This window comes from Podarcis liolepis (assembly GCF_965112155.1).
Source record: "Podarcis liolepis genome assembly, chromosome: 10".
In the NCBI taxonomy this organism is placed as follows: Eukaryota; Metazoa; Chordata; class Lepidosauria; order Squamata; family Lacertidae; genus Podarcis; species Podarcis liolepis.
Genome location: NC_139562.1, coordinates 24,754,870 through 24,776,581, shown reverse-complemented (window position 1 = coordinate 24,776,581; position 21,712 = coordinate 24,754,870). Strand labels below are relative to the sequence as shown.

Sequence of the window (21,712 nt, the reverse complement as noted above, 5' to 3'; positions counted from 1 at the left end):
AAAATGAGATGAGCGCTGCAACGCCAGAGTCGTCTGCAACTGGACCTAACAGTCAGGGGTCCCTTTACCTTTACTTTATGGCTATAAAATTATTTGAAAAATATGCAAAAAATAGTTGCTAATGTAGCTTTTACTGCATAACACTCTTACACAATTGTTAAGAAAACTTGCTTTAGGAACACACCCATGATTTTTGACCATAGCTGTCAACTTTTCCCTTTTCTTGCGAGGAATCCTATTCACAATAAGGGAATTTCCCTTAAAAAAAAATACTCTTTAAGTATTGCACCACACTGGTTCTCACATCCCTTCTGTGCAATCCCTTCTCCTTTCTGTCCTTTTGTTGTGGGAAATTGCACCCCTCTTTTTTCTTTTTCTTTTTTTTTAATTAAAGATTTTGTTGATTTACAAAACTGTGCAATGTCTCTCTCTCTCTCTCACATGTGTCCCCCCCCCCCATGTAACATTTTTACAAATCATTTTCATTTGTTGAGACATTAGGAAGAAAAGGGGAAAATAGGTGGAGGAGGGGAGAGATGGGTGAGAGTGGGGTCGGGTGGCAATGTTTCTATTTCACTTACTATATGTAGGGTTTGGTGTCAGTGTTGCTTGTGCAGGTTCTTTGCTGTTCGCTTGTGTTCCTTTGGTGGTGAGAGAGGTTGGGGTTGGCCTAGGGTGTGGTTATTCATTTGTGGTTGGCTGTGGTGGTCTTTGTTTTCGTGTGTGAGTGAGGTGGGTGGGAACTGCACCCCTCTTGACATATTGTATCCAGAACTCTGCTGTACAGTGGTACCTCGGGTTACATACGCTTCAGGTTACATACACTTCAGGTTACAGACTCCGTTAACCCAGAAATAGTGCTTCAGGTTAAGAACTTTGCTTCAGGATGAGAACAGAAATCATGCAGCGGCAGGCCCCATTAGCTAAAGTGGTGCTTCAGGTTAAGAACAGTTTCAGGTTAAAAATGGACCTCCAGAACAAATTAAGTACTGAACCCGAAGTACCAATGTACCTCCAAAATTCCTCCAGACTGTCAGTATTTTGTAGGAGGGATTCAAGAACATACAGTGGTGCCTCGCAAGACGAAATTAATTCGTTCCGCAAGTCTCTTCGTCTTGCGGTTTTTTCGTCTTGCGATGCACGGTTTCCCATAGGAATGCATTGAAAATCAATTAATGCGTTCCTAGGGAAACCGCCTTCAGACCAGGTCCGGGGACAGTCTGTCCCCGGACCTCTTCTGAAGGCGGGGGGGGGGGACAAGGGCTTTTCTTCCCACCCCCAGCATTTTAAAAAACCCTGGGACAGCGGAGGACTTCTCCGCTGTCTGGGGCGATCTTAAAATGCTGGCGGGCGGAACAGCGTTTTAAAATGCTGGGGGTCGGGAGCGAAAGCTGTTCCGAAGTGGGGCGGGGGGGCGGGGTCACCTGCCCCAGCCGCCCCACTTCGGAAAGCTGTTCCGAAGTGGGGAGGGGGGGCGGGGACACCTGCCCCAGCCGCCCCACTTCGGAAAGCTGTTCCGAAGTGGGGCGGGGGGCGGGGTCACCTGCCCCAGCCGCCCCACTTCGGAAAGCTGTTCCGAAGTGGGGAGGGGGGGCGGGGTCACCTGCCCCAGCCGCCCCACTTCGGAAAGCTGTTCCGAAGTGGGGAGGGGGGGCGGGGTCACCTGCCCCAGCCGCCCCACTTCGGAAAGCTGTTCCGAAGTGGGGAGGGGGGGCGGGGACACGGGGAGATTTTAAAATGCTGGGGGTCGGCAGCGCTTCGCTCCGGACCCCCAGCATTTTAAAATCTCCCCGGGACAGAGACTTCTCTGCTGCCCCTTGGAGATTTTAAAATGCTGGGGGTCGGCAGCGAACGCTTCGCTCCCGCCCGCCAGCATTTTAAGATCGCCCGGGGCAGGTGGGGGGGAAGGCAGGCGGGGGGGGAGCAAAGACTTTTGCCCCCCGCCGGCCTTCAGAAGAGGTCCTCTTCTGAAGGCCGGCTGTGGGCAAAAGTCTTTGCTCCCGACCGCCAGCATTTCCCTATGGGCTTTCGTCTTGCGATGCAAGCCCATAGGGAAAATCGTCTTGCGAAGCGCCTCCAAAACAGAAAACCCTTTCGTCTTGCGGGTTTTCCGTCTTGCGAGGCATTCGTCTTGCGGGGTACCACTGTACTAGGAATTTAGGTTTGCTTAGTTAAAGAGGATAAAAAAGAGGATAAAACTGCTCTGTCATTTTAGTGCAACAAATGTACAGAACAAATAACACCTGTACTGTTCCTGCATTTTCTGATTTGCTGGCACAAAATAGTGGCTAATGATACTCTGTGAGGGTAGGAGGAGCACTTAGGCCTTATCTTTCTTAATCTGCATCCTCCTTTCTCTGAGGAATGGATCTGAGCAGGTAGGTTTACATAGGCTTTTGTGTATCTTCTACTTTGCTGTCTGAAGCTACATTGAATAACCATGAACAGGTTGTTCTGAATGTGTGTATCTATTTAGAGCTTGCGCAATGTCCTGGAGCCATTTACTTTGTGCAGTGGAAAGACAATGGACAATTTACATGCTTGTTGCTAATGACGTTAAAAGAGAACTTGAGCCAGCTTTTAAAAAAGGAGCAAGAGACAAATTTGCTTCTCTTCTGAAGTTTTGAAAACTTCCATCCAGTCCTGATTGTATCCTTAAAGGAAAACTGCACAGAACTATAATGTAATATGTCGTTTGGGCATCAGACCCTTAAAGTTTACAGTTCTGTTGTTGGCATCCGTCTGTCTTGAGAGACAATGGAGTGCGCCTCTGAGTGTGAAGTTCCCTGGGGGTGTCTAGTTTATTTTAAAGTACAGAATAAAATAGCAGTGGCACAATGAATCAGTGCATCTTGCTGTTAGCCAGAAGGTTGGTGGTTTGAGGCCCTTCCCGGCCCCAGGACTGCTATGAGCATTGCAGGAAGTTGGACTAGATGGCCCTTGGGGTCTCTTCCAACTCTGCAATGTTTTGATTCTATGATAATGAACAATAAAACTACAATAGTATAGAAAAAGCCAGCAGCAGGACAAACGCATAGTCACCCAGCAAAAAGTGATCACATTATGATCACATAATACACAAGGCAATGGTTTTGTACTTCCAGAAACACAGAGACCATGAAAGTCCTATTGGGTAAATTAATGGGTATTTGTAAAATTGGGCCAAGTACATTATTAGCCTTGCAGTGGAGTTTAATCATTTCACGTACATAAGGTATTCTTAGAAGCTTAGAGACCTGTAAATTTGTTGGCATGCCACTTTTTGTGACTAAAATAGACTTCAGCTAGTACATGGCTCCATAGGAGGTCTTTTAGCAATGAAAGTGAGAGATTGTCTCACATTATGGACCTCTGCTTCCCACGCTCTTTTCCACTGAGGTTTTATAAATGACTCTAGGCAAAGAATGAAGACTCCAACGTTTGAAGGCAGAAACCCTGCACATATTTACCCAGAAGACCCCCTGAACACAGTGGGACTTCACCTTTAAGTGAGCCTGCATCAGACAACTCTCTCCCTGCCAATCTAATTCCATAAGGCAGGGATGGGGGAAAAAATCTGATGTCCAACAGATATTGTTAGACCACAGCTTCCACCATACCTGACCTTTGGCCATGCTGGCTGTGGCTGATGGGGGGTGGGAGTCCAATAGCACCTCGAGGGTACCAGGTTCCCCATTTCTACCATAGGACTAACTAGCCTTAAAAGGAGGTGAGTTTAAGTATTATGTGGGTCACACTGTAAAGCAGAGTTGGGCAACCTTTTTTTTCTGATGAGGATTATTCTATGGCATGCATGGATTGTCTGACACATTGTAAAATCGCTTTGAGATGTTTTATAGGAAGTGATTCCTAAATGGAAGTAAATGAATAATACAGGGTTTCTGGAAATGTTTTCTTTTGCAATATATGGAGCAGCCCTCCGGGTGAGACGGTTGCCAAGCCGCCCATTCGTGTTGATGCCTCACTTGGAAAATAGCAACAAGGGCATTCTACCTCACAGAGATGTTGTGGTCAACACCTGTACCAAAAATCTAAAGAACTTTATACTGTACAAGAAAATTGCTAGATGGCTTTGTCCTATAGTGATGGGAATTCCCTACGCTGCAAAAATGGAACAGTCCATGCACAAGAGGATGGAAAGGACCCTAAGGGTTGGAGAAGAAATGAAGGAATGAATGAAAGCAGTCTCTAACAGGGAAAGGACCACAACTCAATGGCAAGATATTTCGAACCACAAAATGGTGTCCCCTCCCTCCCCAGGGAAGAAGTGGGGAGTGAAAATATCCAACAGGAACAAGGGGGGGGGGGTAAAGATCTACAAAGGTGGGAGATCACTGTGGTGGCAACAGAGGGCAATGCATTCCTTGGAGGCTGGTTCTGCCACCTGAGGCAATTGGACTCATGCATGGACTGGCCCCAAACTGGTAGCACATGTTCTGCATGCAGAAAGGTCTTGGGTCCAATCCCCAACATGCTGTGCGTGTCTGGGAAATACCGACCTGGGCCAGATGGAACTGACTCAATAAAAGGAGCAGCGAGATTGCTGCAGTGTGCCCTCTTTCCTCAGAGCCAATAACCCATGAGGCAAGGTGAGGCAAGATCCACAGGGGCAACAGATCCCAGCGCAGATATTTACCCTCCCTGCCTTGTTCCCGAGGCAGCTCTTCCTTCACCCCTTCTTCCCTGGCGAGGAGGGAGGTGCCATTTTGTGGTTTGCCTTAGGTGCCAAAATGCCTTGGCCCCGCCCTAGTCCGACCAAGGCAAGTTGGCAATAGGGGCACGAAGGCGGTACCAAGCAGGGGCCTGCAAATGGGTTTGTTGGCAGAGGGAGAGAAAGGAGCCTATGGGTTCAGCTCTGGCATTTTTCTTGAGCTCTCTCTGCCCCGAGGAAGAAGGAGGCGGGCGGGTCTTTCCGCCAAGACACGTGCCGCGCGCGGCCTGCCCGCCCCTTCACCGCCCGCCTGCCCTCCTGGAGACGGAGAGGCGGGGCTTGAGGAAGTGACTTCAGCCGGCGGCGGCCGCCAGTGGAGCGCAGAGCCAGCGGAGGCAGGCGAGGTTGCGGCTGGCGCGCGTTTCTTCTCCTGAAGGGATTCCGGGGAGTCCGCCAGAAGCTGTTGCTTCTGCTTCTGCGCCGGCCATGGCAGCCACGGCCGCTTCTACCGCGAGGGTCTTGCTGGGGTCAGCAGGGAAGGGCGGCGCGAGGCGGGCAAGTGCTGCTGTTGCCGCCGCCGCCGCCTCTCCTGCCTCCTTAGCCGGGCTCTGCTGCTCCGGCGGCGGCTTAAAGGCAAATCCTTATTGCACGCTGGCCCCTCGGCAGCAGCAGCAGCCCTCCGCCCCGCCCCCGGACATGAAGAACTACCTGTGGAAGCGCTATAACGAAGCCAAGAAAGTGACGAAAGGTGAGAGGTTTTAAAATGAGGGGTGCATTGGGGGGGGGTTGGTTGCGCGTGTGTTTCAGCAGCTTTGGGGCTGGAGGGAGAAGGCGCCCCACAGCCTCGCCACGCGGGTCCTCGAGGCTTGCAGAAAGCGGTTGCTGACATTCCTCTCTCTCCCCTTCCGCCCTTTCCCTTCCCTTCCCATTTTGGGGTTTTTTGTGTGTCCCCCATTTCTCAAGGGGACTCCAGGTGTCTTTAAAGCGCATGGGGTGGGTAGGGAGGGGAGCGGGACACTTCCACTTGAAGCGTGGGGCAGGAGCCCTCCTTGGCCAAGGTCACCAAACATGAGCTTCGCAGCCACGCGGAGGTTTGAACCCAGAGCCAGCGCGTGGGGATGGGTGGAAAGCGTTTTGGGTTGGCAAGCTCTGGGTTCGAATCGCCGGAGTTCGCTCAGGTGACCTTGGCTGAGACGCAGTTTCTCATCCTAACGGATCTGCCTGGAAGGGAGGGGCGCTCCAAAAACTAAATAGGGAGCTTCCTGGTGGGACAGTTGGGTGCAGAAGTGGAAGAGGGGTGGCTTCGGCTTGCCAGCCCAGATTATAGCTTCCAGTGTGGGGCATATGTTGGCTCCTATTCTGTGGTGCATCTCTGTCTGTGTGTGCTTGGACACTGATGAATGCGGTGGTTTGCCAAAATTTAGTTCCTGTACTGAGCGCCAACTAATCTCTCTTCCTGCTCCCTTGAAAAGACAATCTGGAAATTTGCATACACCATGATTGTCTGAATAGGTTCTCTGATTGAAGGCCAAAACAGATGTGATGTGGGAGATCTGTGATGAGATCCCCTCACTCCTTGACGTTTGTAGTCCTAATAGCTTTTTGTGTGTTAGACAATGAAAACTGTGTTTGTGAGAGTGGTGTGCTGCTGTTCTGGTAAAAGTCAGGGCTCCAGGGACTGCTTTATAGTTTCATTTTTTAAAAAATGGTATATGCAAATTGCTTCTTCTTTTGGTACTCCTAAGACAGGTGTGGGGAAGCTTTGGCCCTCCAGATGTTGCTGAACTACATCTCCCATCACCCCCAGTTATTGGCCATGAGTACTATGGCAGATATCTGGGACGCAGGTGGCACTGTGGGTTAAACCACAGAGCCTAGGACTTGCCGATCAGAAGGTCGATGGTTTGAATCCCCGCGACGGGGTGAACTCCCATTGCTCGGTCCCTGCTCCTGCCAACCTAGCAGTTCGAAAGCACATCAAAGTGCAAGTAGATAAATAGGTACCGCTCCAGCGGGAAGGTAAACGGTGTTTCCGTGTGCTGCTCTGGTTCACCAGAAGCGGCTTAGTCATGCTGGCCACATGACCCGGAAGCTGTACGCCGGCTCCCTCGGCCAAAAAAGCGAGATGAGCGCTGCAACCCCAGAGTCGGTCACGACTGTACCTAATGGTCAGGGGTCCCTTTACCCTTTACTACTATGGCAGATGGAAGCAGCAGTTCAGCAACATCTAGGGGATTAAAGCTTCCCCAGTCCTGTCAGAAGATATCATAAAGTGTTTTGTTGCTGGGGGGGGGGGCCCAACGTAATGCTTTCTGTTACACATTAGGCATGGCTGCAGTCACTTCCAGCCACATAAAATAGGGTCTATGTTGACTCAAGACTCAAGACTCTAGACTCAAATTTGAGGGATCATGAGTGAGTAGTGTTTGGAGTCATATAATCAACAGGAAAGAAATTATACATGGGGTGTCCTTTTTTATTTCAGAGAAAGTTGCAAGAAATGAAAATTATTTTGTTTAATGTAGGAAATGCAGTCGAGACCAGGAAATTGGAGCGGCTTCCAGCCAAGCACCTCAAGAAAGCAAGGGCTGAATTAAACAAATAATATCGACCAGCTTGTCAGGGTAGTGGGATTTGTTTTTACTTCTGTTGAAAGTCCACTTGGGGGCAAACCTGGGTTTGTTGCAGTTTCATCCGCCAAATGGTGCTCATTATGTGTCATCTAAACTAGGTACATGAGACCTCCACTTTGCTGAAACTAAGCAGGTCTGGGTTTAGACATACACTGTACACTGCCTTGGGTTCCATGACGGAAAAAGGTGGGATATAAATGTAAGAGAATTAATGAAATAAAACGTGTGGCAGTGATGAGTAATGTATTACTTTAGATTAAATGGGCAACCAATTTCCCTTTTGAATATGCAGTATCTATTTTTCCCTTCCAGGTCTGAGTTGAGGTGCCAGCAAAATGTCAGATAACAAGTTACGTGTGCGTATCTATAGGGCATTATTTCCACACAACTAGTTTGGTATACTAGTGCAAAACCAGAAGGCTGGAAAGCAGCATTCCTGAAAAGAGGGCATTTTGCTGTGTGATACTTGGCGAAGAGAAAGGACTTGCAAATTGTATGGCTTGCAGTGATACAATTATTGTCATCCTCTGCTGTGTGGACTGTTGAGGTCAGTATTTGTCGAGTACCGTGGTCTTAAGGGGCTCTGAGTGGTTGGATCAACTGGAGGAAAGTCTTCTGTGGTAGTGCATTCATTCTATCAAATCTACTTTCTCTGGACGTTAGAGAGAGAGCCCGAGACCTTGACTGGTTTTAGGCACTTGGTGAAGGCCTATTTATTTACTCAAACACTGGCTATTGTTGCTACCTAGCTTTTAGTATTTGTGTTACCTACTGTGACATTGTATATTTTCTGGTTTGATTGTACTTTTGTAAACAGCCCTTCAATTTCTAATGAATGGTGGGTTACAAATGTTACAAAAAGTCCTCTACATACATGCTTCTAGAGCAGGGATGAGGAACCTGTGGCCCTCCACATGTTGTTGGGCTCTGGTTCCTCTCAGTCCCAGCCAGCATAGCCAGTGGTTAGATACAATGGGAGCTGTTGTGCAACTTCATCAGAACATAACGGCCTGCTGGATTCTAGGCCAGCATCCTGTTCTCACCGTGTCCAACCAGATGTCGTGTCTTGAATGACGTGGGCCCTAGACACTGGATAAAATGGGCAAAAACCATTCTGTTTGGGCTGGTCCTCTGAACCGTGTGGTCCAAATGGCAGATTTCTCGGAGGCTTTTTAATGTTAAATGAAATTAAATGAATAGTGTTTCTGTGCCGGTGTGGTAATCAGTGAGCTCTCATTTCGAAATATGGAGTGTTTGCAGGTGCTGCTGGATAGAATAATACATCTCCCACATGCAAAAGTGCTTGTATGGACCTTTGAGGGGAAGCTCAATTTAAGAAACTAACAGGCCTTGAAAAACTTTGTTATGAGAGGTGTAAATAAGTCTAATTTGTATTGGGAAATGATGACTTTCCATCTCTTTAATAATTTGCATCAGTGCTTATTCCCTTCCTATTGAGTAACCAAGAAATGTTTACTGTAGGTATAGTCTCCCATTGGCCATTTCACACATCAGTGTACAACACTTGAGTATGCTTTGACACTTGCTTTTTCTTCTGAATGTGTGAATTGATTCCTTTTGAGAAGCATTGTAGTGAGTAAGGGAGACATGACAGAGGTTTATAAAATTCATGGTTTGGAGAAAGTGGCACAAGACTGGCTGCCTCTGCCCCACCTTATAATGCAAGAACCTGGGATCATCCAATGAAAGAGAATGAGGGGAGAGTCAGGGCAGGCAAAAGGAACAACACATAGTTAAACCTTGGAATTTGCTGCAAATAGTTGGTTGCACTGACCAACTTAAAAGGTCACTAGGCAAATTCATGGAAAATAAGCTTGTCAGCTGCTACTGGTCATGATGATGATACGCTGTCTCCAGGATCAGAGGCACTGTACTTTATATTGGTCCCTGTGGACAGAGTGCTGCTATGCTCATGGGCTGCTTCTGGGCTTTCCATGTGCAACTGGTTGGCCACAGTGCAAAACACAGCACTGGGCTATATGTCCCCTAGGTCTGATCCAGCAGGGCTCTTCTTATGGTTATGTAGAAATTATATAAAAAGCTAAGTGATGCAGCAGTCACATGATTCTCATTCATGGATTTCCAGGGGTGGAACATGGCAGATTGAACGTTTTTTGTTTTTCCAGAAACAGGTGTCGGAACTCGCCATGCATGCTTGTTATCTTATAAATGCTTGTTATCTTATAAATTTGGCAATGGCACCCACCTCAGAGGTGCTGGAACTGAGTTCCAGTGAGTTCTGGCTGAAAAAACCCTGGTTATTTTTCAGTCTTGCTGGTTCGTATATAAAAATCCTAATCCAATAAACCATGGGCAATGGTTTATTGGGCTGATAAGTCATGTGCATACACACTGTCTCCTCCCCCTTCCCTTTGGGACTTAATGCAATACTTTGTTTGTAGTTGGCAAGCCAGGATTATAGTCACAGCTTAAATCACAGTTTCCTGGGTGTAATGGAAAACTGCAGTTTAATTGCATTAAAGTTCATAAGAGAAGGGAGGAAGAATGTACACACAGTGCTTATTCTCAGACTGGTAAACTGAGATTGTTTATGTCTGAGCCAAACCTCTGTCTCCATTCTTGCTGTTTCCCCTCCCCAGGCATCCTTGATTTTCCTAAACTGCTTTTAGGCTTCTTTTCAAACACCCATCTTTATACCCCTAAAAAGTTTAACGTATAGTTTAGTAGCTATTCAGAAAGATACAGTACTTAATTTTGTGCTTTCATAGAATCAGAATTTGAAGGCACCTGAAAAGTCCTCTGTTGTAGTTACCTGCTGGTACAGGAAATCTGCTTCTATAGCATCCTTGGTAGGTGGTTATCCGGCCTCTGCTTAAAAGCCTCTGGGAAGAATTCACCACCTTCCAAGATACTGTTTCACTGTTGGAACAGCTCCTACCATCAGAGAGTTCTTCCTAATTTTGACTAAACATTTCTTTTTACGTAATCGGAACTGGTTGGTGGTTTGAAGGTGTGAAATAGAAGAGTTGGTTGCAGCTTATTTAGCGCCAGTCATTAAAACTAATGAAATGGAAAGGACAGTCCTGCAGTTGAATCTGTTTTCCTCCATGCTGCAAATTGTTCAGTGGTACACGGAGCACTTCCCAACAGATCTGTAATGAATCTATTCGAAAAATGTTATACATGAATTTATCTAGTGGCAAATATACAAGGTGAAAAGTGAAAGCCATGGCCAGAGTAATATGAAATTGAAATGTGTCAAGTACATTGCTTCTGAGCTCAAAACCAAGGCTAGCTCTTGAGGTGACTCACAGCAATTTCTAGGAGGAGCAGTGGTTTCTCAGTTTGGATCAAGCTGGCTTTCAGATATATGAAGTGTGGGTTGCTTTAAACATGCCAGCAAGACAGATCAACACTTATTATAGAAAGTAACATACAGTAAGCTGATACTGCATGTAGCCGTGCACATAGTGGTAGCAGTGAACGTCTGTGAATTACTTGTTGCAATTTTACCTAAACAAAGCAGTGGGTACTTGGCTTCCATGGGATAACTTTGCCAGGAGTGGTTTATTGACATTGGACTGCTCTGCTTAATTTTAATTTTAGTTGGGGAACCAGTCATAGGGTTGCTGCCATGCTGTTTTGACTAGGGAAAAGGAAGCTAATTTAAGATGTTGTTTCTAGCAATCTTGGCTGTTTCAGGGTTTACTATTTACTAGGAAATAGAAACCAATAAGCATGTGCCTTGTTCTTGTTGGTTCTTCTTGGTTGCTCTTAAGCAGCTAGTCTGCTATCTGCTCTAGAAAGGGCAGTAGCTCTGTGGTGAAACAGCTGCTTGGCATGCGCAAGGTCCTACTGGCACCTCCAGGTAGGGCTGGGAATGTTCCCAGTCAGAAACCCTGAAGAATTGCTGCTAGTCAGTGTAGACAGTACCGATGGACCCTGCATAAAAGGGGATGGACTAGATGCCCCTTGTGGTCCCAACTCTACAATTCTATGATTCCATCATCCCCTCTGTTCGGCTGTGAACATAAAACCCTCAGTGATAAATGGATGTTTAATTCTTAGAAATTCTTGTGTAAATTAACTGAAGTGTATATTGATTCTTTCCCAGCTTTAGGTCACACAATTCCTTCTGGTGTTTCTAGAATGCAGTATCAGGGCTATGATACCAGATTCTTATTTTTCTTTTCTAGAGATGAAGGTGGGAGCTTTTTTTGATCTATAAAGCATGGCATTCTTCAGGAAGGTTAGCAATGAGTATCTTCAGAGTGGGCAGTTTTGGGTGGTCTTAGAGAGATAACAGAGTCAAGCCTGAGTGCAAGGGTGCCTTCACACAAATGCCTCTCTCTGATATACAGCACAAGGGGTTGCTTCCTAATGGTGCAGCCATAAAACTGCTAGCACATTTGCAAAGCTAAGCAGTGTCCACTGTGGTTTCAAATTGGATGGGGGACCATGTGTGGAGTTTGCTGCATTGCAGGGCATTGGACTAGATGACCCTCAGGGTCCATTCTATATTCCAACTCTACAAATCTCTGAATCTGTGGCTCCAAAAATTGCAGGCAATCACACTTCTTTACATGATGCTCTCCAAAGCCGGTCATAACCAAGCTGCATTTTTGTCCCCTTTGTCAAACTCAACTAAGTTCTCCTGTAAATTTCTTGACATTTCCTTTTCTTATCTGAAGCATGGAAGTGAGGCTGGCAAGGCTGTTGGTTGGATTTTCAGTTTGTGGGATGTGTACTTTATGGTACTTTTTTTTTTTTTTTTTAAACATACATACAACCAAAATAAAAAGAAGACCTAGCGAGGGCCCTGCTGAGGGGGTAAGGGATTCGTTGGTGTGTTGACATATGAGAGTGCTGCAAGAGAGAACCCAGGCTTCAAAGATTTGTGTAAATCATAACAAAACGCTTTCCCCAGTGGGTTCCTGCTACATGCGGTCTCATCTTATAATGTAATTATAAACTAAATGGCTTTGCAGGCTGCTGGGGAGAAGTTTGGGGAAGCCAAATATTATGGCTTAATGCTGGGAAAACTCTGCTTGCAGCAGTAGACTGACTAGGAGTGAAATGATCCAAGCATCTATAGCAGCGAGTTCATTGAAGGCATTGGAGAGGCACAAAGTGAAGGAATGAGTACAGTGGTACCTCAGGTTACGAACAGTCCTGCTTACGACTGCTTCGGGTTACGAACTCCACAATCCCAGAAGTAGGTGTCCTGGGTTGTGAACTTTGCCCCAGGATACGAACGCAATCCGCTTCCAGGGCTGCGGGAGGCCTATGTAGGGAACGTGCGCCTTGGGTTAAGAATGCTTCGGGTTAAGAACTGACTTCTGGAACTCCCAGTGAGTTCTGACCAGAGTGCAACTTTCATTTTCATTGTCTTATTTTGAAGATGTCTGACATTTTTACTCCCCTCACAGAGCTATACTTTCTGGAGTACCCTGGGGTGATTGATTCTTAAATTGCTCTGGGTATTATAGTTCTGGGAGCAGAGAAGAGATCTCTCTAACAATTTTCAGCACCCTTAACCAACTGAAGTTCCCAGGATTCTTTGGGGGAAGCCATAACTGTTTAAAGTGGTCCAATACTTCTTTAATTGTATAGTGCAGATGAGGCCAATAGCTTCAAACAGGCTTATCTCAAGTAGTGGTTCTTAATTTGAATAACTTTTGATATGGTTTATTTCATCTTCAGGCAAACATCAGCATTCTGCTTTTATTATCATTTCCTTTGATGCTGTTATCCATCTACATGTAAAAAAACCTAATAGACTCCTAAAATAGAGCAGGGCTACTGGAAACCAATTTCCTAGGCATCAGCCCTTTAATTTGCGTTCAGGTAATTTAATCACTGTAATGAATGCCTTTGGTTTAAGTAGAACACAGTTTTAATTAAAACAGCATTGGAAGAATATTATCTTAAAGCAGTCCTGTTCACTCAGGAAATAAAATGTTCTTGTTTTATTGTTTTGGTGTGTCACCTTCACAGAAAATTTAAATAGTTGCTTTCTCCTGTTGCATTCCCCCCCATGCTTTGTATGTGTGCTGTAGCTATAAATGCATCTTTAAGAGTTTGACAAATTTCTACTCTGTAACCTTGAGACTATGTCACTGGAGTTTCTTTCCTTCTTCCGAGTATAATAGCCTTGGGGTACTTGAGTAAGAGAACTACAGGTGCATTCAGTAACTTTATTATTGCATAACAACTGAAACATTAAAGCAATTGAGAGTCTGAAGGTTATTCTACTGCAATTAATTTTATAGTATAGCTTGTGACTTGCAACTACTGTTTTATCTTTTCAGCGACATGATTTGTGGAAAATTATTCTGCTGTCACCAAGGCATTTCATGTCACACTGCAGATGCCTGGCCCGAAAGGACAGTTGTGTATTAGTCCCCTTATGTCTCTTTGCCTATTTTTGTTATACAGATGACAGAGGGAGAGATATCCCCCTCCCACAAGTTAGATCATTCATCAGCACAGAGTTGTGCTAAGACAAATACAGCTGCTCTTTCAATTTAATGCAATGAACGACATCATGCTCTGTGATTTTTATTTTAAGAAAACTTCCTGCAACTTGGGACCCGTCTCTCAATTACAATGGGAAGCAGAATCTCCCCTCTCTCATATAGCTTAATCTGTTGTTGTTTTTTAAAGCACCCACAAATCACTGTTCCAATTTGGCCCATTTTGTTTGAAGTTGGCCCAGATTCAGTTAGCTTCACACACCCTTCTACGCTTCTCCTTGTTTTGTTCACCACTGCTAACTCTATTTTGTACTCGAGTTGAGTCAGGGCTCTGGGGAACGCATAGCCTTATGTTGTCATTCCAAGCCTCTATCCAATAAATCCACATAAAGCACCAGGTTAAAAGGACCTGAAAGGGCTTCCCTTGCTCCTCAGTTCCTGCTTCTGCATACTTGAAAAAGCAAGTCCAATGGACTGGTCCCAGAGAATAGCCTCCTGAACCACATCTTTCATGGCTCTCTTTTTTTCTGAAGAAGAAACCATTTTTCCTTCCTGCATTGGGTAGGTAACATTCTGCATTTAGGGTTCTCTTTTTTTTCTTCTTCCTGTTTAGGGAAGCTTTTAATGTTTGATGTATTACTGTACAGTATTTTAATATTTGGTTGGAAGCCACCCAGAGTGGCTGGGGAAGCCCAGCCAGATGGGCAGGGTATAAATAATAAATAATTATTATTATTATTATTATTATTATTATTATTATTATTATTATTATTATTAATTTTATTATTATTATTTTATTATTATTATTTTATTATTATTTAATTATTTCTAATTATTTTTTTTAAAAAATGTTTTCATTAAAGATTCTCTAATTCAGAACCCTTTCTCTCTCTCTTTCAACTTTCAAGCAAGTTACCCATGCTGTCCCCCTAGCAAAGTGTTGTTTACCACCAGGAATCTCCTCCTAATCCAACTGAGCTTCTCACATGCCTGTCTTTTGGAAATACATTCATTTACTTTATAACTAATCTTCCATACATTTAACCAAATAGTTGCTGGACTGGTCTGAATGCTGCCTTGTTGTGTCACCTATTTTTTTGGTTTCCATAATAAAACATCTGTGTGATTATTCCAGTATTGGCTCCCCATCTGCTCAGTAACTCCCCACGCTAGAAAGGTCCAGATGTTCTTGTGCCATGAGTCTTAGTGCACCACAAGACCAAAAAACGTGACTTTCCTGAACGTGTGTAATCACTGTGAAAACACGCAGTAAGGTGCCTGTTCAAGATACAGTCCCATATGAATTAGGATGGGTGGAAACTTTTTCACGCAGATTGTCTAAGCAGGATTTTCAGGCTGGCTGCAGTTTGCTTACAGCTTTTAAGATTAGCGAAACCTTCTGTTGTGGCTCTGTGCTTTATTTGCAGCCAGAAATACACAAATTGTTCTTGCTTTGTCTAAGTGAGGTGGATGCATAATGTTCCTGGGCGAAGTTATGGTTGTTTCAAAATGCTGCGTTTCTGGTATGCATTTTTTTTAAAAAAAAATGCCGATTGCGTCATGCAGTTCCAGGTTCTGGGTACTACTTTAAATATATTCTCCCATCTGCCTAATTAGGTAAGGATTTCCAAGCAATTATTTTGTTTGACCCAGATCGTTGCTAGTCTCTCTCAAACAGTTTGAAGAAAAGGATCTGAGGGCTGACATAGTGGTTAAGACTGAGCTATAAACCAGAAAGCATCCTATTAAAACTCAACATTTTCCATGGACATGCAAGGTTGTCTTAGGGCAAGCCTTTCTTTCTCAACCTCATCCCCCCTCCCCCCTTTTTTTGCAGTGTGGGAGATAACAATTCCGATTTTGCTTTGTTGTAAGGATTGCATGCCAAAGCATTTGGAAGGCATTCTGCAAATATTAACTACCCTATTCACAAACAGCAAATTCTGCCTCTTGAGTGAGGATCTATGGCACCATCAGCACACTAGTGGGAGATGTTCAGCAGGTCTGGATGAACCAAAACATTTGCAGAAGTACAAAATATGTTTTTTTTTGGGGGGGGGGACTCAGAGAGGCAGGCACCCCAAAAGCAGATCAGGGAGGACTTGGTGGACTCAGAAGCCACGGACTGCTGAGTGATTGGAGGGAGAATGGAAGAAAACCTGGCAGGGCAGAGGGGAATACAATGGAAGAGAACAACCCTCCAAATATATCAACTCCCATCATGTCAGTCAGTCAGCTATGGCTGATGTGATTTTATTCCAACAACATCTTAAGGGTCACAGTGTCCCCTATCCTAGTTCTAGGTGACAACAGAAGGATCCTTTTAACTGAAATTCAGTTTCATTGAACCTCTCTGGCTTGTGTCTGAGATTGGATCAGAATATTTTCTGTTGTGTTAATTGTTTCCAAGCCACTGTAAATGCTTTTCTAAACAATTTTTGGTGTTTATATAACAAGCAAGCACGTTATATCTTACTAATAAACAATTTAAATTATTCTGAAAGTAGAATGGAGCGCAAGCCTAAATTCATTAACTGCTGCTCTGTTCACTATCTGTATTGTATTTACAGCTTTATTGTGATGTAAACCCGTCCTGGGATTTTTTTTTGTGAAGGGCAGAGGGCTAAGAAATAGATAAATATAGATGAGTTCAATGGGATTTGCTCTCAGGTAAGTGTGTGATGAAGTGCTGCCTTTGTTATCCTCAGAGTTAGTGCCAGGGGATTTTTCTTTTTAAAAAGCAGTTGAACAAAAATGAGGATGAGAGGTGGGAAAGGAAACAGGCCAAATTCTTACATACAGGTAAGTGAAAATAACCAATGGGTTAGCATAAAGGGAATACTTTGTGAAGTTCATCTAAGACAGCTATGATTCTTACCTGTAAGAACTGCCACCTTACTGCATTGTTTTCAGGTCTGTGTGTGCCCTGATCCGTGGCTGTGTGGCCTCTTAATTCACACACGACTGGTTCTGTAGCAGTCCCTGAGTGATGCCCCTTTTGAAATACATGGTTTATGAACTGCAAGTCCATTGCATTATCCTTTTGGGCTGGGTGTTCATCAATATGTGAATGATACCCAGCTGTACCTCTCTTTTAAATTAGAACTAGTGAGAGCAGTGAAGGTCCTATGTGAGTGTCTGGAGGCAGTTGGAGGATGGATGGCGGCTAACAGATTGAGGTTGAATCCTGACAAGACAGAAGTGCTGTTCTTGGGGGACATGGGGTGGGCTGGTGTGGAGGACTCCCTGGTCCTGACAACAGAAGGATTCTGAATGAATGAAGAACCAGGTGCGCAGCCTGGGAGTCATTTTGGACTCATAGCTGTCCATGGAGGCGCAGGTCAATTCTGTGTCCAGGGCAGCTATCTACCAGCTCCATCTGGTACACAGGCTGAGACCCTACCTGCTCGCAGACTGTCTCACCAGAGTGGTGCATGCTCTAGTTATCTCCCGCTTGGACTACTGCAATGCGCTCTACATGGGACTACCTTTGAAGGTGACTCAGAAACTGCAACTAATCCAGAATGTGGCAGCTAGACTGGTGACTGGGAGTGGCCGCTGGGACCATATAACACCAGTCCTGAAAGACCTACATTGGCTCCCAGTACGTTTCCAAGCACAAATCAAAGTGTTGGTGCTGACCTTTAAAGCCCTAAACGGCCTTGGCCCTGTATGCCTGAAGGAACGTCTCCACCCCCATTGTTCAGCCTGGACACTGAGGTGCAGTGCCAAGGGCCTTCTGGTGGTTCCCTCATTGAGAGAAGCCAAGTTACAGGGAACCAGGCAGAGGGCCTTCTCGGTAGTGGCACCTGCCCCGTGGAATGCCCTCCCATCAGATATCAAGGAAATAAGCAACTCTCTTACTTTTAGAAGACATCTGAAGGCAGCCCTGTTTAGGGAAGTTTTTAATGTTTAATGCTGTATCATGTTTTTAGTATTTGGTTGGGAGCTGCCCAGAGTGGCTGGGGAAACCCAGCCAGATGGGCGGGGTATAAATTATTTATTTTATTTTATTTTATTTTATTTTATTTTATTTTATTTATTTTATTTTATTTTATTTTATTTTATTTTATTTTATTTTATTTTATTTTATTTTATTTTATTTTATTTTATTTTATTTTAAAGTGCATTGTTAATGAAGACTATTGCAGTAATGTGTGTATCTTGCAAGATCCATCCCTTTTTGGAATACATTTTTGTTGTCATTTTGCTGGAACGTCTTATTTCTGAAAAATCTAGAAAATCTCTCCGTGTGTTTGTCTCTTTCCCACAGACCTGGTTCCTTCCATTATGAGTAACTTGCTGAATCCAGATGCTATCTTTTCAAACAATGAAATGAGTCTCTCGGACATAGAAATCTATGGCTTTGATTATGACTACACACTTGTCTTCTATTCCAAGCATTTGCACACATTGATCTTCAATGCTGCTCGGGATCTTTTGATAAATGAACACCGGGTAAGTTATTTGGGGGTGTGGAAGTACATGTTTTAAATGTATGCAGTATGAAAACCTGTAAAAGTAGTATGCAGTATAATGTTACCCCAGGGGCTTGATCTTCTGCTGTCTTCCTTTCCTAGTACTTATTTGTCAGTGCGGATTGACTTAAAATCATAGAATTATAGAACTGTAGAGTTGGAAGGGACCACGTGGGTCATCTAGTCCAACCCCCTGCAGTGCAAGAATATTTTGCCCAATGTGGGGCTCAAACACACCACCCTGGGATTAAGGGTCTCATGCTCTACCAACTGAGCTATCCCTCACCCAGGTGTGCGCCAGAAAGGATGTGACTACAAAGGAAAAGCACCAGAAGTTTAAAGTGAACTCTTGGTTGTAATTGCTTCTTTGCAAGCAGGGCTTGCTGAGAGTGAACCCTGCTGGGATTGGCTGCAAGGTGGCGCTCCCCATCAGGAACCCCCGAGTGCAGGCAAGGGGGCTTGTTGTCGAAGCTGATTGGTGCTGTCGGCAACCCCCACTTTGTGAGTTACGTGTGAGGTTTGCTTCCAAACCTCGCCTGTTAATGGGGCTTCCCACATGCCCAAAGTTTGCCCGTGGGCACAAGATCCAGTTGTAAATCAGGTTGCCCATTTCTGAAATGCATATATTTCATGAACAAGCTTGCATACCAGTTGGTTGCTATAGCAGTTAAAACGATATCCATTTACAGCTAAAATAGAGACTTCATGCAACCCTTGCAACTCAGTCTGAAATGTTTGGTAATACAACTCCCTTGTCTTTCAGCACTACTGAATTATGTATACATAGATAGAAGTAAGATCTCTACTTGGCTTTCTCAGTATCCGTTCATGTGTGTAATCCTCTGCCTCAGGCGTGGGGAACCTAAGTCATTGTATCTGGCCCTCAGGACTCTCCCCAGTCCATACATCCTCTCAAACTGCACACCTCGCTGGTTCTGCCTCCTTGAGGGTTTTTGCCTGACGAGAAGGTATTATTGAATGTATTCTTTGCCCAGATGGAGGATAGAGAGGAGTGTATGTGTGTAGAAAGTAGCCTATAGCATGAAGGCCAAATTTACATTTGCTCCGCCCACTTTTGCCCCCTGGACGTTGCCCAGGAGGGAATGTGGCCTGGAAGAAGTTCCCACTTGAACGCAAAAGCTGCAATCTCAGACACACTAACTTGGAAGTAAATCTCATTGAGCCGAATGGGGATTTGCTTTTGAGTAAACATGCATAGGATTGGGCTGTCAGGGTCCAGAACTTTCCACAAGCAAAAAAGCTAGTCGTTGCGGGGCAAAACAATGTTTCTCCTTGAGAGGGAAAGTTTATGCTTTTGGTTACTAAAAAAATAATAAATAAATCATATTTTGGGAATTGAAGACATTATAGAGCTCAGGTAGTTAGAAGGCATAAAACAGAAAGACAAACACCTTTCTGAAAGGTGGGGGTATGCCTTTGGCAATAAATAAGGTCCTACATATGGTCTCTGTTGGTGATGCTGATGTGGTGGGGCATGTCCTTTGCACACAGAAGCTCCCAGGTTCATGCTCCTGCATGTGCAGGGTTGGGAAAACACCTGCCTGAAATCCTGGAGCACCACTGCCAGACAAGTGTCTCTGGCTGTTTTTGGACTACAACTCCCATCATCCCTAGCTAGCAGGACCAGTGGTAAAGGATGATGGGAATTGTAGTCCAAACAGCTGGAGACCCAAGTTTGGGAAACCTTGGCTCAAACAATACTGAGTGATGGTTCAATGGTCTGACTCAGTATAAGGCAGCTTTCTGTGCTTCTGTGGGATATACTCCTGGATTCTGGCACCTTTGGTGATTTGTCCTAGGTCTAGTAGGGAGCTCACAGAAATGAATACATTACAGTGGCACTTGGCTCAGAAGCTGAGTTTTTTCACATGCGACTCACTTTTACAAACAAAAACAGCTTCTTTTTTCATTTGGTTTATGTATTAAGATTTTTCATTGTAGCAATAAATAATACAATGAAGGGGAATTATAATTAACTAAAGGAGGATTATGAGTAAAATTAAAATTTGCAGTTTCTTGAAAAGATGCTTAGGCCTCTGTAGAATTATGAAAGTCCTGTCTTGTTCCTTATCTGACTGAAAGAAGATGAGACGGGGAAATTGGCTTTTAACACTATCTCAGTTAACATATTGCTTGCGGCAAAGCACAAAATTATATTTGAAGGTAGGAGCCCTGCTGTTTATAATGTCCTCTGAGTCAAAGTTGCTTTACTGCACTGGCAGAAATGCCCGTGCTTAACCCTCTCTGTGCTGCTGCATCTGATTATTTCTTTCCACTGTCTGAATTGAACTCCTGAATGAATGCGTTAGACACTTCCAGTTCTGCATTTCAGTCCAAAGGTCAGTGGCTAAATATATACATCTATAAATATCCCTGCAGAAGTAAATAAGAAATTTGATCATATCTATATATCTGTGGTATACAGTATTGCAATTCAGCAAAATATTGGTGGCAATGTTTACCGTATTTTTCGCTCTATAAGATGTATCCGACCATAAGACGCACCTAGTTTTAGAGGAGGAGAACAAGAAAAAAAATATTTTCTCCCTCTCTGCACAGCGCCTCTCCAGCAAAGCGGGAGGAGAAATGGAAGGGGCTCCGTTTCTCCTCCCGCTTTGCTGAAGGGGCGCTTCGCAGCTTTACCTCTCTGCGCAGTGCCTCCTCAGCACTGACGAGGTGCTGCGCAGAGAGGGAAAGCTGTGCAGCGCCTCTCCAGTGAAGCGAAGTCAGAACAGCAAGAGGGATAGCTGCACAGCGAATGCAGTGATCCCTCTTGGTGTTCTGGCTTCTGGGATAGCCATGCCAAGCCTCTTCAGGGCAGGGGGAGCGTTCCTCCCATTGCCCTGAAGAGGCTTTGCGTGGCTATCCCTGAAGCCAGGAGAGCGAGAGGGATCGGTGCGCACCAATCCCTCTCGCTCTCCTGGCTTCAGCGAAAGCAACGCAAAGTTTCCTGAGTGCAGCGGGAGGAGCGCTCCCATTGCACTCAGGAGGCTTTGCATGGCTATCCCTGAAGCCAGGAGAGCGATATCATTGCCTCCTGTTAGTTAGGTGTTAGTTTAAGCCATAGTTTTCTGTAAAAATGCCATGGTTGCTTTCAGTTGGAGGCTATAATTTGGCAACAGATGATCCTGACTAAGAAGTACATTCAGGTAAAATGACGCACACACACATCTCCAAGTACATGAGAAATGCTTGAGCACTGTAAATTAAACTTTCCTAGCAAAATAATAATAATAAGCAGATCAATTTCCCTGAGAGTTCTGCCACTGTTGTAGTGTTTTGAAAAAAGTGTGGAAAACATTTTTGTGGGGTTCATACACTGCTCAAAGAGAACACCTTTTGTATTAAATTATACAGAATATATAGAAGTGTTGTTTTTAATTAACACGTACGATTTTCAGTTGTAGGGAAACAAAGCTAGAAATTGAAGAGGTAGCCAGGCTGGGGACAGAAGCTCTGTTTTCTGAACAC

At 44.7% G+C, this 21,712-nt stretch overlaps 1 protein-coding gene across 3 annotated transcripts in view; it reads left to right on the top strand.

Annotated features, from left to right (window-relative positions):
- Positions 1-21,712, top strand: part of NT5DC3 (5'-nucleotidase domain containing 3) — a 47,725-nt gene that overhangs the window by 4,118 nt on the left and 21,895 nt on the right. The window contains exons 1-2 of one of the 3 annotated variants that reach the window (XM_083462028.1): positions 5,006-5,399; positions 18,016-18,200. In XM_083462028.1, the coding sequence (XP_083318154.1) occupies positions 5,138-5,399; positions 18,016-18,200 (447 nt within the window). In that variant the 5' untranslated portion in view covers positions 5,006-5,137. Of the gene's footprint in view, positions 1-5,005; positions 5,400-18,015; positions 18,201-21,712 lie in introns of those variants that run through there. The other 2 variants (XM_083462030.1, XM_083462029.1) reach the window with 2 other exon arrangements.